The following is a 19,966-nucleotide window of genomic DNA, read 5'->3' as shown; positions in this document are numbered from 1 at the left end:
ACTTCGTAGTCAGGTTCTCTAACCACTTGGCCATCCGGTTGTAATCTTTAATCGGCAGTAACGTTGTCTTATTTATACTCGGTTGTCTGATTTATATCGGCATTTTGTTTTTCGTTTTATTCCAACCTCATAATAATTCATTCCTTTACCTATTAACTTAGTTATTCAAGATCAGGACAGAATCTCAATAAATCGAGGGCATGCTTCTCGATCGGCAACATTATTGACCTCCCTCATTTTATTTGGAGCGCACCGGATACTATAGGGCAAAGGGCAATGAACAGTCGAGGCTTGTTGTTGTGTTGTGGCATTGTTTATTTAAATATAATATGTACAGTGGGTTCCTAGTCTACTCCCCTCTCCCCCCCCCATGCCCCTCAGTCGTCTTCGTGCGGCGCGAACAGCTTGGCCACCTCGAACAGGTCGTCGAACTCGCCGCGCGCCAACACCTGCAACAGACTCGCTCGCGTCATGCGCTCCATCGCCATCAGCGCGTCGCGGCGCTGCCACAGCACAGTAAAGAGCTTGGCTAGGGTTTTAATTCTAAAGCATTTCAACACCGTATGCCGTGTGTTACGAAATTCTAAGGATGATGTCCATCAGACCAGCGTGGACCAGTTGCGATCCGCGGTCAACCGCACACGGCACACCGCACACCGCACGTAGCAATAGTGATTAGGATTTTTAGTTGATAGACATTTGTGGTGTATGTCTACCTTAGTATAAGTAAACCGTGTATCAAGCTGGTGAAGTCAGTCTGTAAGATGTGTTTCACTAATAAACATCTGTAATCGATCATCGTATTTTAATTATAAATTCTTCCATCCGTAGCAATAGTGATTAGGATTTATAGTTGATAGACATTATTATTATATTAGTCGATTTTCGTAACACGTGGGACGCAGCGCTTGAAACGCTTCAGAACCGCTACCGTTGATACGTAGTTTGTGAACGCTTCTAAAGCCGAGTTTAGACTTGCAAGAAAAATCGCGCAAGTCGCATTACACTGCGTTTTACGGCCTCGCAATGTAATGCGACCTGCACGATTTTTCTTGCAAGTCTAAACTCATGCAGCTTGACAGCGACGGCGGTGGGTGAGCCGGCTGCCTGCTCGGTGGATATAGGTTGCCATATGCAAAACAGAAGTTATCGTGTCGCATGTGTGTGTGTCTGTGTGTGTGTTGTGTGTGTGTGTGTGTGTGTATACCTGTCGGGCGACGTGCATGCGGTTGAACAGGTTCCAGAGCAGCACGCCGACCACGCGCTGCTCGCGCAGGTAGAACACCACGCCGCGCTCGTAGCGGCGCGCCTCCGCCGGCGTCTCCGCGCCCGCCTCCGCTCCCGCCGCCGCCTCCGCTCCAGCCGCCGCCTCCGCCGGCGCGGCCGCCTCCGCGTCGCTCACCGCGTCCGCCGAGAACACGCCCACCGTCGGCAGCTCAGAGTCGATGATGCCGATCGCCTGTAATGCAACACTGGTGTGAGTGTGAGGTGTGTGGGACGGACAGACATCTATATATATAAAAGAAGAAACTGACTGACTGACTGACTGACTGACTGACTTATAGATCAACGCACAGCCCAAACCGCTGGGGCTAGAAACTTGAAATTTGGAATATATGTTCGTTAATAGATGTAGACGCGCACTAAGAAAGGATTTTTTGAAATTCCCACGGGATAGGGAAATATCTAAACTTTTTTCGCTTCTTTGTTTGTAGTCGAATCTCTGAAACTATTGAGCAGATTTTAAAAATTCTTTCACCGTTAGTAAGCTACACTATCTTTGATTAATATAGGTTACTTTTTATCCGGGATAATGCAAAGTTCCCGCGGGATGGAAATAAATTAATTCAATTTTGGAGCTGATTTTGAAAATTCTTTCACCGTTAGTAAGCTACACTATCCTTGATTGATATAGGTTACTTTTTATCCGGGATAATCCAAAATTCCCGCGGGATAGAAATAAATTAATTCAATTTCGGAGCTGACTTGAAAAATTCTTACATGTTATGTGATATGACTATCCCCAAATGACAAAGGCTACTTTTTCTTCGGGAAATTACAAAATTCCCATGGGATAGAAAAAACCGAATACAACTTCGGGGATGATTTTAAAAATTCTTTCACTAATAGAAAGCTACACTATTCCTCAATAGTATAGACTACTCTTCTTCGTAAAAATGCAAAATTCCCGCGGGATAGAAATAAGTGAATTCAACTTCGGGTCTGATTTTAAAAGTTCTTTCACCAAAAGTAAGCTACAGTATTCCTGGTTGACATAAGATACGTTTTTCCGGTAAAAAATAAAATTCCCGCGGGATAGAAATAAGTAAATTCATCATTGGGGTTGATTTAAAAATATATTTTACCAATTGGGAGCTACATTATTCCTGATTGGCATATGCTACTTTTCTCCGGGAAAATGTAAAATTCCCGCGGGATAGCAAAAAGTGAATTCAACTTCAGGGTTGATTTATTTATAATTCTATACCTAACTCTACCTGAACAGTACCATGACTGGCTGACAACGCATAGCCAAAACTACTGGTGCTAGAGACTTGAAATTGGCAAAGATGGACCTAAAGTAATACAGAGGTGCACTAGGGAAAGATTTTTAGAAAATCCCATGGAATAGGAAAATATCTCAACTCTGTTTGTTGGGGGTAATCTCTGAAACTACTGAGCTGATTTAAATAATTCTATTACCAATAGAAAGCTACTCGTACAATATCTCTGATGGACAGACTTCTTTTGTTAAATGCAGAATTTCCTCAGAATAAAAATATGTGAATTCAATTTCGGGGCAGATTTTCAAAATTCTTTTAATAATAGAAAGCTTCATTATGTCTCTAATCGGCAATTAAGAATATTAAAATAGATCACAGTAATTCATGTCCCGCGGGGACTTTACAATTTCTCGAGATACTATCCTATACCCTATAATAATATCGTGTAGGAAGTCGCCGGCAAAAGAAACGCGTAGTACTTAATGTTTAATGTTTCAGCAAATCAGGGTTCCAGAGTTGGTACGAATTATGAATGATTAATTACGTATGTAGGTTGATTTTTGAATTCCAAAATGTGCACCATCTGTCTAAAACAACGTCTTACTGTATTTGTATTTCCATGTAATCCTCCAAAAAATCAATCAAAACACGAAAAAAAGGATCGCAGAAAGTAAATGTATGTTAATTGTTACCCCAAATTTAACGCGAGCGAAGCCGCGGGCAAAAGCTAGTTACTTAATAAAGTATGTCATGTGTATCATATTCCGCGATTAATGAACTTTCGAGGCCTCGATCAGGAGAGCGGGCGTCGGTTCACGACGAGATGCGACACGATCATTCAAAGTCAAAGTCAAAATATCTTTATTCAATTTAGGCTGTAACAAACACTTATGAATATCAAAAAAACTCTACCATCGGTTCGGAAAAAACCTCTGTTGAGAAGAATCCGGCAAGGAACTCAATGAGGTATACATATCTCACTACTTTGGAAAAAATCTCGTATCTAAAATCAATATGTCAACAAAATTGAACCTTGATGTAAAGTCTATAAAGTTCACTCAGAAAAAATAATTATGTATTTTGAGCTACGAGTTTTTTAAAAGTAGTGACGATATACAGGGTGGCTCATTTAGATCGGTCAGTACGGGATGGGAAAGTCTGAAACTATAAGACATTATAAAAATCTGTTTTTAGGAACCATGTCATCGATTTTAGTAACAAGAAAAACTGCATTCTGTAATACCTGGAGAGTTGAATTTTGATACAGAGATAGTGCTTTATGTCCATGTTAAAAAAAAACATTCAGAACCTGGAGTACCTGGTGGCCTCAATGTGAAACTCAAGAGCCCAGTAAAACTATTAGATATGTCCCAGCCCCGGTGCTGTCTTGTTAAATTAAAATAGTTTAATCCTATGCGTGTTTTGATGATGTACAAAAGTTAAAGGCCTGGAGTACTCGAACCTTTCATGTTCAGAGTCCGAACTATTAGAGGTACTGAACTGAAATGCCATCTTAGTAAATACAAAAAATATATAGTGTCAAAATTATAAGGTTTAGGGTACTCTATGTAGGATTCTGATAGTACCGCGAAACTACAAAAGAGTTTATGGGACACCCGCCTTAGTTATAATCTGTTTTAAAAAAATATATATACCTCGTTGAGTTTCTTGCCGGATTCTTCTCAGCGGAGGTTTTTCCGAACCGGTGGTAGATTTTTTTGACATTCATAAGTGTAAGTGTTAAGTTATAGCCTAAATTGAATAAAGATATTTTGACTTTGACTTTGAATTATTAAATGAATTCGTTGAGCACTCTCTAATGGTCAATAAAAATCAAAGCTCGTCTCGATCGAGTCTCGGCACGTATCTTTCGGCAGGTTTCGTCGGGACGATCGCTCTCTCGAGGAAACGGGCCGCCGTCCGGCTCGGGCGGGGGCGGGGGCGGGGGCGGGGCGCGGGACTGACCTCGTATCCGAGCTGCGGGCCGAGGTCGCTCCAGAACATGCTCTGGTGCGTGTAGGGCTCCGGCGCGCGGTCGCCGGCCATGTTGGCGGCGGCGCGGCGGCCCGACAGCACGGCATGGTCGTGATGCTGGACGCGGCGCCGCCCCAGCAGCACGTCGTGGAAGCAGGCCGCGTCCCCCGCCACCCACACGCCCGCGCGCGCCAGCAGCTCCGCGTTCACCACCACGCCGCCCAGCGCCGGGTGCAGCTCCAGGCCCGCCGCCGCCGCCAGCTCCACGCGCGGCGCCGCGCCCACGCACTCCAGCACCAGCTCGGCGCGCAGCCTGCTGCTGCCGCCGTCAGCGTGCGCCAGCTGGAGCGATACACCGCCGTCCGCCACCTCGCAGCCGGCCACCTCGCAGGCCGGCAGCTGGCGCACGCCCATGGCGGCCAGGCGGCGGCCCGCGTCCGCCGCGAGGTACCCCGGCAGCAGCTCCTGCAGCGGCGCGCCCTCGCGGTACACCTGCACCACGCTCTTGCCCGTACCCTGCACTGCGACACGACACGACACGACACGACTGACGTCACCCTCGCAACATACGCCGACAACGATATGTACACACGTACGAGTACGCTATTCATTTACCGCAAATACACGGTCATTTTTAATCGGTGACGGTGATCAGGAATAACAAAAAGCGATAAGGACGATCATACCGAACGACTTCTCCCATGGGACCAATACGAAAATCGGGGTAAAACAGTCGGCTATTTCATAAAAACCTCAGCACCTCACCAGCCTCAATTAATGAAACGAGGGATTTTTTTTCCCGATTTTCGTATTGGTCCCATGGGAAAAGTTATTCAGTATGACCGTCTGTATCACTTTTTGTTATTCCTGATCACCGATTAAAAATCATCGTGTAGACGAGTAAAACTATTTTTCTTACCACGTAAACATATGGCATTTTTCTAAATTAAGAACGGGGTGCTGCCGAAAACGCGTCCCTCGGGAACCCCGAAGAAGGGTATCATTTTACAGATAAGAATTCGTATCGCCCATTTTGACAGAGCGAGTACGCTCATCAAGATAATTTGCGAGCATTCTATATTGAATACCCGTTTGATTAAAAAAAATAAACTGTAATGAATGCCTCCGCAAAGTAATGAAATCTTCCCACGTGTTCTACACGCGCGTTTGGACAAAATGGATACTCACGACGATCGGCGAGCGCGGCGGCGAGCTCTGCGGCGAGCAGGCCGGCGCCGACGATGGCGACGGTCTGTGTGGCGGGGTCGTCCAGCAGCGCGGCCACGCGGCCCGCGTCGCGCACCGTGTGCAGGGTCAGGGCGCGCCCGGCCGCCGCCGCGGGCGCCAGCGCCGGCAGCCGCGACGGCACCGAGCCGGTGGCCAGCAGGCAGGCGCCGTAGCGCACGGCGGCGGGCGGCTGGCCGGGCGCCTCCAGCGTGGCCGTGCGCGCCGCCAGGTCCAGGCCGGTGACGCGCCAGCCGCGAGCGAGGGCCGCGCCCGCGCCGCCCTCGCGCAGCGCCTCCACCGGCGTGTAGAAGGACAGCGGCTCGTAGGCGAGCGCGCGCCGCTTGCCGTTCCACTGCGTGAAGGTGAGGCGCGCCGGGTCGGCGGCGGCGGCGGCCAGGTCGGGGCGCCGCCACAGCTCCTTGCTGAGCGGCGGGCGCATGTAGGGCGGCGCGCGCTCGGCGCCCACGAGCAGCAGCGCGGCGTCGGGGCGGGCGGCCCGCAGCGCGCGCAGCGCCGCGAACGCCGCCGTGCCCGCGCACCACCAGGAACTCCACGCGCTCCGGCAGCGCCGCCGCCTCCAGAGGGTACAGCTCGCCCTCCTCTCGCCCGCGCCCCGCCCCCGCCCGCCGCACCCCGCTCGCCCCGCTCTGCAACACGAGACCCGTCAGTGCCTCCCCGAGACTCACGACCCCGACCCCCCGCGACTGCCGATACTCACCCTCGGTCTCGACTGGCTCCTTTTCGCTATCGCTCATTTTGCGATAAAAGTACGCCTGGAACATACATACAAATTAATATTGTCGATTAGTACCAGCCGAGAAGGCCATACGCGGCGCTGAAACGCTTTTCGCGATCATTAATGGCCCCGTCCCGAGGGACTCGTGACGTCTGAGGTGCTTCTTCATAGATCATCCCAGCCTATATACATCCCACTGCTGGGCACAGGCCTCCTCTCAGAACAAGAGGGCTTGGACCATAGTTCCCACGCGGGCCCAGTGCGGATTGGGAACTTTGCACGCACCATTGAATCGCTTCGCAGGTTTGTGCAGGTTTCTTCACAATGTTTTCCTTCACCGCAAAGCTTCTTCATAGATATTTCTGATAAAGTTCCATGACTGCAGATCTATACTTGGGTAAAAGGAGCGAACAGGGAAGAAGAAGGAGAGAAGTCAAGTGTAGTACGATAAATATCAAACACATTGTTTGATGGGATTTTTTGCACAACATGGAGAAAGCTATGTTTGCTGAGGGTACGTATTATAATGTATAAATTTAAAATACATATCGGTTGAAATACATACAGTTGAAATACCGAAAAATTTAAAAATATAATGGTTAAAATAAATATTAATCAAAATTCATAAAGCACGTTTTTCATATTGGTCGAAATACATACAATTAAAATGACTAAGTTCACAATGTATATGTTCAGAATATATACAATCAGAATATATAATAGTTAAAAGAAATAACAATTAAAATTCCTAATGGTCGAAATACATACTATAATGCCTAGGTTCATCATCATCTCCAGTCTATTTACGTTGTATTTACATGTTAAATTCTGAAAAATTAAGGACTGTAAGACAATGTCGACGGAGCTCCGCTTTGCGGAGCTCCTATTCAGCGTAGTTAAGGCGCTTCGCGCCTGGACAAAACTCTAACCTAACCTAACCTATAAGAAACCGACTGATCGGAAGCCGTATTGTTTAACAAGACCTTGCATTTTAAACTAAAGTCTGATCATTAATTGAATAGAAACTTTAGGTGCGACGACGAGCGTAGCGAGGAGGAGCGTGTTAGGTTCAACTATGACCAAAACAAGTAGTAATATATGCATTTTTCTTAGTGAAAATTCAGTGTCTAGTATGTATTTCAACCATTATAGAAAACATACTGTATAGATTTTGAACGTATACATTATGAAAATATGCTTTTTGTGCCATATGACTAAGAACCATTATGCATTGTAACCATTATATATTTTGACCACTATGCATTTCAAGCTTATGCGTTTAGAACTTATGTCAAATAACTTTATATATTTTGATGCATTATATTTTATAATTTTCGGTATTTCAACTGTATGTATTTCAACCGATATGTATTTTTAATTTATACAATATAATACGTACCCGTTTGCTGAGGAGCAATCAAATTGCATTTAAAAAGCAAGACAGATCTCAACTAAAGAGATTTATTCTGTATACATGAACATTACTAATGATTATTAGATTGTGAGAGGACTCACTCCCCCAAGCGAGGCGGTGAGCGCGACGGCTGCGGCCAGCGTCAGGCGCGGCGCGGGGGGGGGGGCGCGGGCGGCGGCGCTGCGGGCGCGGGGGCGCGGGGGGCGCGCGCGGCGGCGCCGCCGCTGACGTCATCATCACCGTCTACCAACACACATCATTGGACAAAACTTTATTGAATTGTTACAGAATATTGTGTACCTACTGCAACTGCTTGAAAAGTGCTTTCAGTAAAATTGATCAATACTTTACAAGAAGTATGACAATCAAATGAAAACTATTGCAGAACAATTTCAAACACTAGTTTTAACTAATCTCATACATTAAACACCATCAGCGCATCCCAATAAACATGCAACACTAATAATTACCGTTTTTAATTTTCTTTTCCTTGTAGGCTTGAAATCATTTAAAAAAATTAACTTAGCAATATAAGTTTATTTCCTGTTGAAATAGAGTAAAAATACATAAGCATTCCTGCATTATGTCTTTACCAGGTCCCTAATTAATGATTAAGTTGCTGTTCTGAAGCTCATATTTTTAACTTATATCATGTTTCAGTAACCAAATTTACCAAGTAAGAGTTCAACATAACTAACAATTAGTCCATTTCACTGAGAAGAGTTGTGTGTATGGTGTAGTACTCTCCGTTAGGAATAATTCAGTTAAAACAAACTATGGATAATAATTTGAATTAAATGGCATTATTATTATTATTATTATTATAAAAAACTAAATAATTAGGTATGATATGACATGAAGGGAAATATACTATGCAAACAAAAACCAAGAAACAGTCATTAAATTGTAAAATGGAATCAGCCTCTTGTGGATCTGTGTTGATGCTTCTGAGCTCACCTGGCCGGCGCTGCTGAGCGAGGCGGCGGGCGCGGCGGTTCCTGCAACAATACACACCAACACCATTCATCATCATCACCCATAATTTTTATTTCATATAAGTAATAAGCATTCTCACGTAATATTTTAACACATGTATCACACAATAGTAAGATAAGGAGATAGCGCAGTGGATACTGACGAAATACTTTGAAAACATCGCGGCGAGGCGCCGCCAGCGCCTCCACCGCCTGCCGCTCCAGGCGCAGGCCGCACAGCGCGCGCAGCATGCTGCGATTTGCCGTTGCCGATAATACGTAAATATTGTTCTAACCGAGCGACTGCAATCCTTAGCCTTTAATTTCATTGCCGTACTTTGATTAATCGATTTTTAAAAATCCGAAACAGAATCTTTAGGTTAGGCTTATGTCGACTGGTGAGATGACAGTCAGTGGGTTGAAACTCCATACAAAAAATCTAATGTATGGAGCTAGTGACTTTTTTGTACCAACCTCTCCAAAATAACTTATTGGTTGCCATATTTATGAAATGATCTGTGTTTAGAAGATTTCACTTAAATTATAATATTTGCAATTCTTCACATTTTAAGCTGTGAAAAAAAAAAATAAGCGGAAAAAATATTACTAAGATAAATAATACAATATAAAAATAATTCTGACTGGATATCCTTTTTTATTTAAGTAAATGAAAAAAATGTAGTTCTATTCTTCAATTTTATATGGCAGCCCACAAACCTTCATCTGCTGCGTGGGAACGGACGCCTTCGCGAGATTTTGTGTTTACTGTTTGAATTTTCGTGTATTTTGTGTTTTGTTTTGTTAATAGCGTTGAGTTTGAGATTATTTCTCCTCCGCATTAACTTTTCTTTTACTAAAGTGCATTTATTCGAGACAGGACTCTAGTTTTTACCGTTATTTTTATGGCTGTCCTTTACTAAGAAACCATTCAACATGAGATGCGAAATTTGTGGTATTCAAGAAAAACATTGTGAAAACAAAATGTTCTTTGCTAGATTTCCTCTAAGTGAACATGTGTAAGTAAAGTTACTGATAAATCTGATAATAGGTGTTGAGGTTATATTTGGCTGGCCGACGTCAATTCGTATTATATAGTATCACGACAATTAAATTTATTTCAGTTGTAAGCAGTGGGTGAAAGTAGTTGGCAACGAGATTTCACAAAATCGAAAACCCGACTGAAGAAGAAAGCCATACCAAAATTGGGACTTCCCATGCCACCTCTTTCTGAAGAAATTCTTGAAGGGTTTCCCCTAAAGATGGCAAGAACAGCCAAGGTAAACACTTTATTTTATTTTCAATTTATCTCTTTTGCAACTTGACTTAGTGCATCTTATAATAATAATAATAAAATAATAAAAGATATTGATTTAATAGTTTGTTTACAAATTCTACATAGGTACATAACAAATAATGTTTTCCAGTCGCCCCCATAAACCATAACCCTAATAAATACCATCAATACACATGCACATATTTTTTTTACATACAATATATGTTATAAATTAATTTGCTTCGTCATCAATAATAATGCTAGGTATTTTGAGTGTATAGTATAGTTGCCGGTCAGAGCATTAGTAATAGACAGAAAAATTGGCTATACACACTAATTATATTTCACCTGTATAAGTTAGTGGAAACTTCTGGCTAAATTAAACTTTGTTTCAGGTTCAGCTTTGGAGTTGCCCAGTGTGGAATATTTACATGCACAGCCTTCTACAAGTGGTGCGCAGTGTAAAACTGACAATACAACAGGTAAGCTATCACTGATAAAAATCTATACCTTATAGCATAATTTAGAATTTTAGAGTTGATCTGATGATAAAGCTAGCGGGTGACCATAGGAACACTGTGATAAACAACACAACTGCATCGAGTTTGGACTCGTTTGTCGTCTTGACGAGTACTTTGGTAACCAGGGGCATATAGTACAGTCAGCTAAAAAAAATACTTATATTAGAAGAATTTTCAGAAAAGCTTTTATTGAACTGTTTACGGAACCTTTCATGTACGAGTCCAACTCGCACTTGATCATTTTTTCTGTATTGTCTGTGTTTATGGTACACTTCATGTAATAACACTCCTCTTTTTGCGTTAGGGGTTAAAAATAGGTTGAGCTGCTTAGTAGTTAGAGGAGATAGAAATGGATATGCATACATACAGGTCAAAATATAATCCTCCTTTTGGGCTTCACCAGAATCGGGTAAAAACTACAGAATTAATTTCATTACATTTGGCATGGCAAGTAGATTGTTTATCAGAGGTATACAAAATTATGTATTGTCAACTAACTCCAAGATCACCTTCATTTCATTTCATTCATTTGACAAGTAAAGACATATTTGACAATAAGGCAAGAAATTGTAAGAAAGTTGTCTAGGTAAACATAGGTCATTGACCTGCAATATGACAAAAATTGGATTGTGCATACCAATTTTATTTTATCTTGCATTAGTTAGTGTAAGCTACTGGCTAAATTTAACTTTGTTTCAGGTTCAGCTTTGGAGTTGCCCAGTGTGAATATTTACATGCACAGCCTTCCACAAGTGCTGTGCAGTGCAAAACGTACAATACAATACTACAATACAATACTTGTGTAACGTGAAACTGTATTTACTATGTAAAGAAAAACAGATCCATGACATGAAAAATAAATTATTATTAAGAAAAACAACTTTTTTTTCTTTAATTCGATCATTTAATTAATAAAAAGCGCACCACTACGTGCCGTTTTTTGACAATATATCGATAAAAAAGCACAACACTATGCTGTTACAATATCGATAATATCGACTGTTCCTAACAACACTACTTGTCAATGTGACTTTTTCGGCCCTGTTTAGTCTGTGCAGTTCGTTTCTTGATATTGGCACCAAAAAGACACTGAATTCATACTACAATCGTGATATTGTTTTTGTATGAGAGTTCCGACTCTTAAAACGTAGTGATTATATACTCTTTGATGACAGTGACACTGACAGCCTCAGGTGTCAGTTAAGGCGCGGGCACATGCAGTCGCTCGACGCTCATTTCCAGATCAAATCTAAGGGTCTACTCCGAAGTTTGAAAATCGAAGTTCGTATCGTACCGTCTTTCTCGCTCTCGTATCAAATAGTATAAGTGTCCGAGGGACCGAACGACAGAAACTTCGATTTTATAATTTCGAAGTAGCCCTGCTGGTCTCGTGGCATATATAGCGATAAAGCTGAAAATTTTCTACTTTTCGCTGAAAAGAAAAACGTCCTAAATTTGGAAAAATATCTTTTTTCATTTTCTCCAATTTTTTTTATTTGTACTACTGCCACGACTGCCATTAAAGGAGGATAAAAAATCAGCTTCCAAGATCAAGATCATTCTTACAAGCGGCTATCTTGTTCGCTGCCTTTTAGAGTCGCGGGAAATTCTAAATAGGGTCACGTGACCAGATTTATCGCTAGAAACGAGTGTCAAGCGACTTGCATGTGGCCGCACCTTTAAATTTCGCTCAAAGGCGTCTGTCTGAGACATTGCTAAAAACGACACAAATGGCGTCTACGACTACTGCATGGATGTTCATTCGATCGGCTGGCTGACAACATTCCAGTGTCAACTGGATGTCATTTATGAGTGAATTTATTTGTCAAATAGTGGTCGGTCAGACGAACGAAACTGAAAGCCGCAGTTGTCATCGTAAAAAAGATTCTTATTATTGTTGGCTGGCGCATCTTACACTGCATTTTCTACGTACTGCGGTGGACAAAAACTGATTCCAAAATTCCTCCAGCATCGGTACCGGAGGCACCCTCATCTCTCCGATCTACTGACTGGTAGGTAGAGGTAGCGAACGTTCTCGGTGCAATCTTATTGTGCACGCCCTCCATTGCTGTTCTTATTGCTGCGTCAGAAACCGATCACTAGTTTAAGTTGTTTCGTTTTAGTGTTATTAGCGTTATTATTTGTCTACATCGCGCATCGGAGTCGTGACGCGATGTCGCCTACCAATGGCACAACAGCCGACCCCCGCCGGACGGCCGGTCCGGGGTCCGGGCCGGTCATCAGGTGCGAGCCAACCATTGTTTAGTTTCTAAACTAAATTTTAATTCAGTGCAGAACAGTGGATAATTGACTTGTTCTGTAATTGTAATATTTTTAGAAGCTAATTAGAAAGCTTATTAGAAACTTGTATCATCATAACATGAATCTCAGTAAAGGAAGTGGAAGGACACTTAAAATAATTTTGATATAGTAGGTATTTTTGGGTGCAACAATGAGCATGGCTATTTCCATTATCTTGTAGATAATGTCAAAAACATTCACATGAGGTCAAAAATGATACAGGGTGGTCTAAAATTGTTTATTTATGTTCAAAATATGTAAAAGAAAATTAAATGTGATCAATGAACAATCGGTTTGATATGTCTATTCTATTAGTTTTCGTAGTCATATCTATCGGTAGATCCGCCCCAACTATCCATTGCACATATAATCAAGTCACAGAGCGATAATGCAGTCGGACGGTGTCAGGTGGCTGGAGATGATGGGCGCGTGCGAGACGGGCGAGGTGTTCGCGCTGGTGGAGGGCGGCGGCGGCGCGGCGGCTCTCGGCGCGCTGTTCGCGGCCGTGCGCGAGCCGTGGCTGACGCGCGCTCTGCTGCAGTACCATGCGCGCACCGGCTCGGCGCGCGCGCTGGCGGCGCTGGCCCGCGCGCCCGAGCCGCACGCGCGCCATCTGCTGGACGCGCTGGCCGACCAGCTGAGGGAGCCGGCCGCGCGTCGCGCCGCCCTGCGCGCGCTGGCGCCGCTGCTCGCGCGCCGGCCCGTCTGGCTGCACCGGCTGCCCGCGCACCCGCTGCCGCGCGAGCTGCTGCGAGCCGCGCGCCACGAGCGCCACGCGCCGCCGCTGCTGCACGCGCTGCTGGCGCTGGCCGCGCTGCTGCCCGCGCAGCCGGCGCTCGCGCACGCGCACTGGCCCGAGCTGGCCGGCGCGCTGCTGCGGCCCGCCGCGCCCGCGCCGCCGCGCCGCCGACCACCTGCTGCTGGCGCGCCTGGCGCTCTTCCGCGCGCTGTACGCCGCGCACCCCGTCTCGCTGCTGGACGCGCTGCGCGCTGACCTGGCGCCGCGCCGCCCGCCGCGCGGGACGCCGCCGCGCGCGCGCTGCCGCCGCTGCTGGCCTCCGTGCGGCTGCACCCCGCGCTCGTCACCGGCTCGCGCCACCAGGAGGCCGACCCCGCGCGGCTGGCGCGCCTGGAGCTGCACGACGTGGTGGCCGAGGCGCGCCGCCTGTCGCTGCCGCCGCACGCCGAGGGACGCGACCGCGCGTCGCCCGCGCCCGCGCCCGCGCCGCGCCGCCCGCGCCCGCCGTGCCGCAGCCCGGCTCGGGCGCGCACGTGGCGCGCGAGGCCGCCACGCTGCGCCCGGGCGCGGAGCCCTGGTTCGCGCTGGCGGAGCGCTGCGGCGCGGACTCGGCGCCGCCGACGCCGCTGCCGGTCTCGCCGGACGCCGGCGAGCCGCCCGAGGCCGCCGTGGAGGCGACGCCGGAGAACACGCCGGCCGAGGAGTCGCGCGCGCAGTTCCGCTTCCCGGCCGAGTCGGGCGCGGTGCGCGCCATCGGGCGGCGCTCGCAGCCGCCGTCGCCGCTGCGCAAGGAGACGTCCCCGCTGGGCGCGGCCGCGGGCGCGGGCGAGCCCTACGGCGGGCGGCTGACGCGCATGGCGCTGGACCGCGCCGCGCTGGAGGCGGAGGGCGCGTCGCGCTCGCGCCGCGGGCCCGACTCGCCGGTGCCGTTCGGGGGCGCGCCGCCGCCGGCCGGGGCGCCGGTGGCCCGCCCGGAGCCGCGCGCGGCGGCCCCGCCCGACGCGGCCGACCGCGAGGTGCTGGAGCTGACGACCGCGCGCGCGCCGACGACGCGTGGGCGGACTGCGACGACGCGACGGCGCTGGTGGCGCGCGCGCGCCTGGCGGAGCCCCGCAGGCTGGCCGAGCCCCGCAGGCTGGCGCCGCTCCCGGGCCGCGCCGGCGCCGCTCCGCCCCCGCGCCGCGCCGCGTCCTGCGGGCCCGTAGCGCGCACGCGCACCTCGGAGATCGCGGTGCAAACGGTGGACGTGTGGCCGGAGCCTTACGAATTTATTATCGCTGATTTCTACAAAAGCCTTCCTGACGACTTTTCTAAAGAGGTAATAATTAATTTAATTTTCCTTTTTTATCAGACCATGCAAATGTGCCCCACACCATAATATTGCCTCACCGTGCTTCACAGTTTTTTGGATTTTTGTTCTGCTAAAGTTTCGTCAGGTTTACGCCACACCCTAAACCGGTTTATGTCCGAATAGCTCGAATTTACTTTCATCCGACCATAATACTGACTTTAGTACTCCAATGTGGTGGAATTCACAAAAAAGTCGTATAAGAAATAGTAGATTGTAGAACAATAGCATAAAACGAGCCATTTCACTCGAGACGTCCATATAGCCACCCAAGCTCGTACAGCGAGGGTGGATAGACAAGTCGAGGGAAAAATAGGTTGAATGCTCGAGTTTTACACTCTGCTTTTCACTTAGATTGCGAGGAAATGAAATAGCAACAGTGGCAACAATTATCCACTTTCTATGTACCTTTTATTTTTTATGCATTATTATATTATGTCGTAAGACTTAGAGAGTCAGGATCCGACCCTGACATGATCAATGTGGGCGTAACAAGTGGGATTCGGGCAGAGAATTAAACTATTTTGAAGGACTAATGGTCAAGATAAAACCAAAACAATATGACACTCATTCACTGAAATCTTAGAAATGCAACTATCATAACGATTCACAGTAACTTAAGGAAGAGCCTAGTTAATAATAAAGAAACGCGTAACAGTTCCCGAGGCTGTCGACTCGGGCCAGACTTCTTTTACAAACTGTCAATTGACGATCGCTTTTCCTGCGTCCAGTGCCCTTAGTGTGTTTTCGGTTACAAAATACGTCTCGATCGCGTTCACGTTAAAATCTCAATTTGTATGGAAACACGAACATCGCAAACGTTCCGCTAGAGGCGCTGTTCGTGTTTCCATACAAATTGAGATTTTAACGCGAACGCGATCGACACGTATTTTGTAACCGAAAACTTACACTAGGGGTACAGATCTCAGGCTCTGTCAAGCGCGCCACGCATGGCAACACTGGCGTTTCGTAAGTGCTATTAATTAGAAACTTTTTTGTTTGTGGCTCACACCTCTGAATACCTTGGTCTTAGACGAAGGTTCTATTTTATGCACTAGAGCATAAAAAGTCATTTTATGTCGCTTAGATCCAGCATGAATATCAAATTTTATGAGAAGTATGTTTTATTTCATGGTTTATTGTATGGTTTATTTCGTCCAGCCCTGTATATTCATGAAATTTGGGGTTTATGTTTCAGTTACGTAGGGATCAAAATCTCCTTTTGAACTCAGCCCGACATACTGCCGCGGGTCTAGTCGGGCTGGGCATGTCTTAACGATTACGGTTATCGTTTAGACGGTCGTTCATATTGTGCAGAGCGAGGAGTCGTCGACGCCGAGCTCGCGCCTCGACAACTACCTGTCGGCGCTGTACTCGGGCGAGGCGGGGCGGGGGGGGCGCCGGGGGCGGGCGGGGCGGCCGGGAGGCGGGCGAGCAGCTGGCGCTGGTGCACGCGCAGCTGCTGTACGAGCGGTGGCGGCGCGAGGCGCACGCGGAGCGCAACCGGCGGCTGCTGGGCGCTGTCGGCAGGTGCGCGCGCTCGAGCTGGGCGCGGCCGCCCTGCGCGACCAGCTGAGGGCCGCCGCCCGGGAGCGGGACGCGCTGAGGGCGCGGCTGGCGCGCGACGGGCCGCCCGCGCCCGCGCCCGCCCGCGCGCCGACCACGAGGCGCGCCTGGAGGCCGCGCTGGCCGAGGAGCGGTGTGCGCGCGCCCGCGCCGACGCCGCGCTGCGCGAGGAGCGGTGCGCTCGCGCCGCCGACCGCGCCGAGCTGACGCGCGCGCGCGGCGCCGGGTTCGACGCGGCGCGCCACGTGGAGGCGCTGGCTCGCGCCGCGCTGGCCGGCGAGCGGCGCGGCGAGCACGTGCGGCGGCTGCGGCGCGAGCTGCTCGTGCTGGCGGAGCGCGAGGCGCGGCTGGCGGCGGGCGCGGCGGCGGGCGCGCGTGCGGACGCGGCGGCGCGCGCGGCCGCGGCCGACCTGCGGCTGGCGGGGAGCGGCTGGCGGCGGCGCGCGCGGACGCGGAGGCGGCGGCGGCGCGGGCGGAGGCGGCGGTGGGGCGCGCGGCCGAGCTGGAGGCGGCGCTGGCGGCGCGCGACGCCGTGCTGGGGGAGCTGCGGCGCGCGGCGCGGGCGGCGCACGAGGAGGGCGCGGCGCGGCTGCGCGCGCTGCAGGACAAGTACGAGGCGCTGCAGCGCGTGGCGCGCGCGGGGAGCGCACCGGCTGGCGCGCCTGGCCGCCGCCGAGCCCGCGCCCGCGCCCGCGCCCGCGCCCGCGCCCGCGCCCGCGCCGCGGTAACGCGCCGCCCGCGACCGACCGACACTGACCGCGTGCTGACCGCGTGCGTGACGAGGAAGCCCGTCCCGGCGGACGGCGCCGACGACGACCGATGACGAGGGATGCCGGCCCGCATTCCCTGTATTTGTTCTCCTGTTCGTTTACCAGTAGCGCGTTCTCGCTCTCGCTTATGTTTGCAGCTGACGGCCATCGATGTATAAAGCGTTGTGTGAAATCTATGTATCTTTGTATTGAGCCGATTACTGTCACGCGCGTCGGGGCGACGAACTTATTTTAACGATGTAGTCCATTTCATTCAGATTGTTTAATATTGGTAATTGTCGATAAATGTTATATTGTAATAATAATAAAGAATGGTAACTACTTTTGTTTTTTTATTACTCACAAGTTCACACGAGTAACACGCGAACACCCAAACGTCACCTTCCAAACATATACCTACCAGATCGAAATATCAATATTGCGTAGTCGCTTAGAATTTGCGTCGGTCGTGTGGAATCCTCATTACCAAGTCCATAAGGATAGAATAGAAAAGGTGCAAAGGAAGTTCGTAAAGGCCCTGGAGTTCAGAACAGGTCGACAATACGTTGATTATGTATCGTCAGCTATACGCCACAGCATTCAGCCTCTGACCATCAGACGGTCATGTACCGATTTGTTTACACTTTTTAAGATTTTGAATAACCTGATAGATGCCCCTGAACTACTGAATGGTGTGAACATTCGCGTCCCCGGAAAACGAACGCAGCTGCCGTAAAAGGGCGTTGTTTAGTGTACAGAAACATAGAACCAGGCATGCGCAATTCTCGTACTTGAGACGTGTATGCAAACTGTATAATGATAGTTGTATGAGTGCAGATTTGTTTTGCAGCTCGTTGGATGTATTTAAAAAATGTATTAGAGATTTATTGAAGTAGATATTTATATATGCATGTATATGTGTGTGTATATGGGCTTAAGATAATTGATGATCTTAATATTGCTTAGGTATAGGTTGTACGTTTAAACGTGTTTCATATTTTCATATTTTTTAACAAAAGTTATCTGTACTTAATATTTTAAAGGGAACTATAGGTCTATTTATATAAAACTAATTCCTAGCTTTAGCTAAAATGCAAAATTATTGTGAAAGACTGTTTGTTTCTAAATAAATTAAAAAAAAAAAAAAACAATTACTAGCTTTTGCTTGCGGCTTCGCTCGCGACCTACCTAACATAGATTTCATTTCTACGAATCTTTTTTTCATGTTTTGATTGATTTTTCGGAAGATTACCTATATGGAAATACAAATACAGACAGACGTTTCAGTCAGACAGATAGTGCAAATTTTCGAATTAAAAAATCAACCTATCCATAATCATAATTCATACAACATGTTCATACCAACTTTGAACTCCAGCCGTTTCACATATTCAGGAGTAGCATTCGATAAACGTTAAAGTGCCTACGTGTTTCTTTTGACCGCAACTTCGTACACGATAGTTATTAGATATTAGATATTCCCGCGAGATAAGAATTAGTAAATAGGTAAGTACTATAGAAAGTTTTATTTTTTTATCTTTATTGGCTCTGTGCACGACATCAGCGCCTCCTAGCGTCCGCAACTTTTTTGGCTCTGATGCTCTGACGTTTTGAAATTTTATCGCGACATTGTAACAAAAATCAAACCTATAACGTATTAATTTATAATACAAAATTACTGTGATACCGTGATTTGGGTGGACAAAAGGTTGTGAATTCACTTTTGGTCATTAAAATTAAATGAGGTAAGTAAAATTTATTCAAAAAGTGTTTTATTTTCGTTATGTCAGGGTTTGTTTACTTCATGTTTAGTTGTACTTTACTGTAAAACGAAAAGATAAAGCTATCTTATTGGTTTCTTTGAATAATAGTAAAATTATATAATTGTTCTTAAGTATATCGCTAGTAATAAATTAAATATCGTTTTCAGATCAAAATGAGTATCATTTGAAGACCGGTTTTGTGAGTATCACTCAATATAAAATTTCAACCGCAAACCGTTTCATAAGGAAAATTATTGCTGGACATGTCCGAGATGTAGAGGAATTAAGAACAAAACAGGGACAGTGTTCAATAATTCAAGTTTGCATCATAATACAAACATCTATTACTAGAATAAGGTAGTTAAAGTCTATACAAATTGCTTTGTTAATGACAGATTCATATGAGTATGACAGATGACAGAGCCAGAACTATTTCTACTTTTGGCCACCATGAGCGCTGCGATAGATTTCATCACCCCCACCAAGTACTTCACACCCTCCCAATAGATAGATAACAAAACTATTCACAAACATGCATGACAACGATTCAAATTGTTACATATTTAAATTAAGTTGTCACGGCACAGCCGCGAAAAGGCGCCGACTCAGCATGTGCTGCGACATTGCTGTCACAGCGCTGATATTCTGTCGGAATGACCTGAAGCTTCTGGCAATCCAATAAATATGTTTTACACCTTTGCTTAAACATCTGCCTTGAACGAACTCCTCGAATAGGAGGGATGTTATTCCAACACTTCGAGGCCAGATACCTAAAACTTCCCCGAAATGCAGTGGAGTAGAGTACACAGGCTCTGTTCGTTCGGTATCTAGCTGCCATCGACGACCATTTCAGCTTTTCGTGGAGATACTCAGGTGC

At 47.2% G+C, this 19,966-nt stretch overlaps 1 protein-coding gene, 1 long non-coding RNA gene and 1 pseudogene across 2 annotated transcripts; 1 reads left to right on the top strand and 2 right to left on the bottom strand.

Annotated features, from left to right (window-relative positions):
- Positions 1-320: 320 nt before the first annotated feature.
- LOC141435856 (apoptosis-inducing factor 1, mitochondrial-like) lies at positions 321-6,310 on the bottom strand (the record flags this gene model as incomplete). The annotated part of the gene is given in 5 exon segments (XM_074098680.1): positions 321-449; positions 1,208-1,459; positions 4,470-4,999; positions 5,667-6,241; positions 6,243-6,310. Coding segments are annotated over 5 exon segments (1,497 nt in total), but the record flags the coding sequence as incomplete, so codon positions are not given.
- Positions 6,311-6,316: 6 nt separating this feature from the next.
- LOC141435642 (uncharacterized) lies at positions 6,317-8,007 on the bottom strand. The gene is made up of 3 exons (XR_012452204.1): positions 7,957-8,007; positions 6,424-6,478; positions 6,317-6,352 (listed from the first exon to the last, which is right to left on the bottom strand). It is a non-coding gene; the product is annotated as an uncharacterized lncRNA (long non-coding RNA).
- A 4,407-nt stretch (positions 8,008-12,414) lies between these two features.
- LOC141435855 (uncharacterized) lies at positions 12,415-17,400 on the top strand (annotated as a pseudogene).
- The last annotated feature ends 2,566 nt before the right edge of the window (positions 17,401-19,966 follow it).

Source organism: Choristoneura fumiferana, chromosome 15 (assembly GCF_025370935.1).
Source record: "Choristoneura fumiferana chromosome 15, NRCan_CFum_1, whole genome shotgun sequence".
NCBI lineage: Eukaryota > Metazoa > Arthropoda > Insecta > Lepidoptera > Tortricidae > Choristoneura > Choristoneura fumiferana.
Note: the sequence above shows the minus strand (reverse complement) of the source record. Positions and strands in the feature narration are given on the sequence as shown.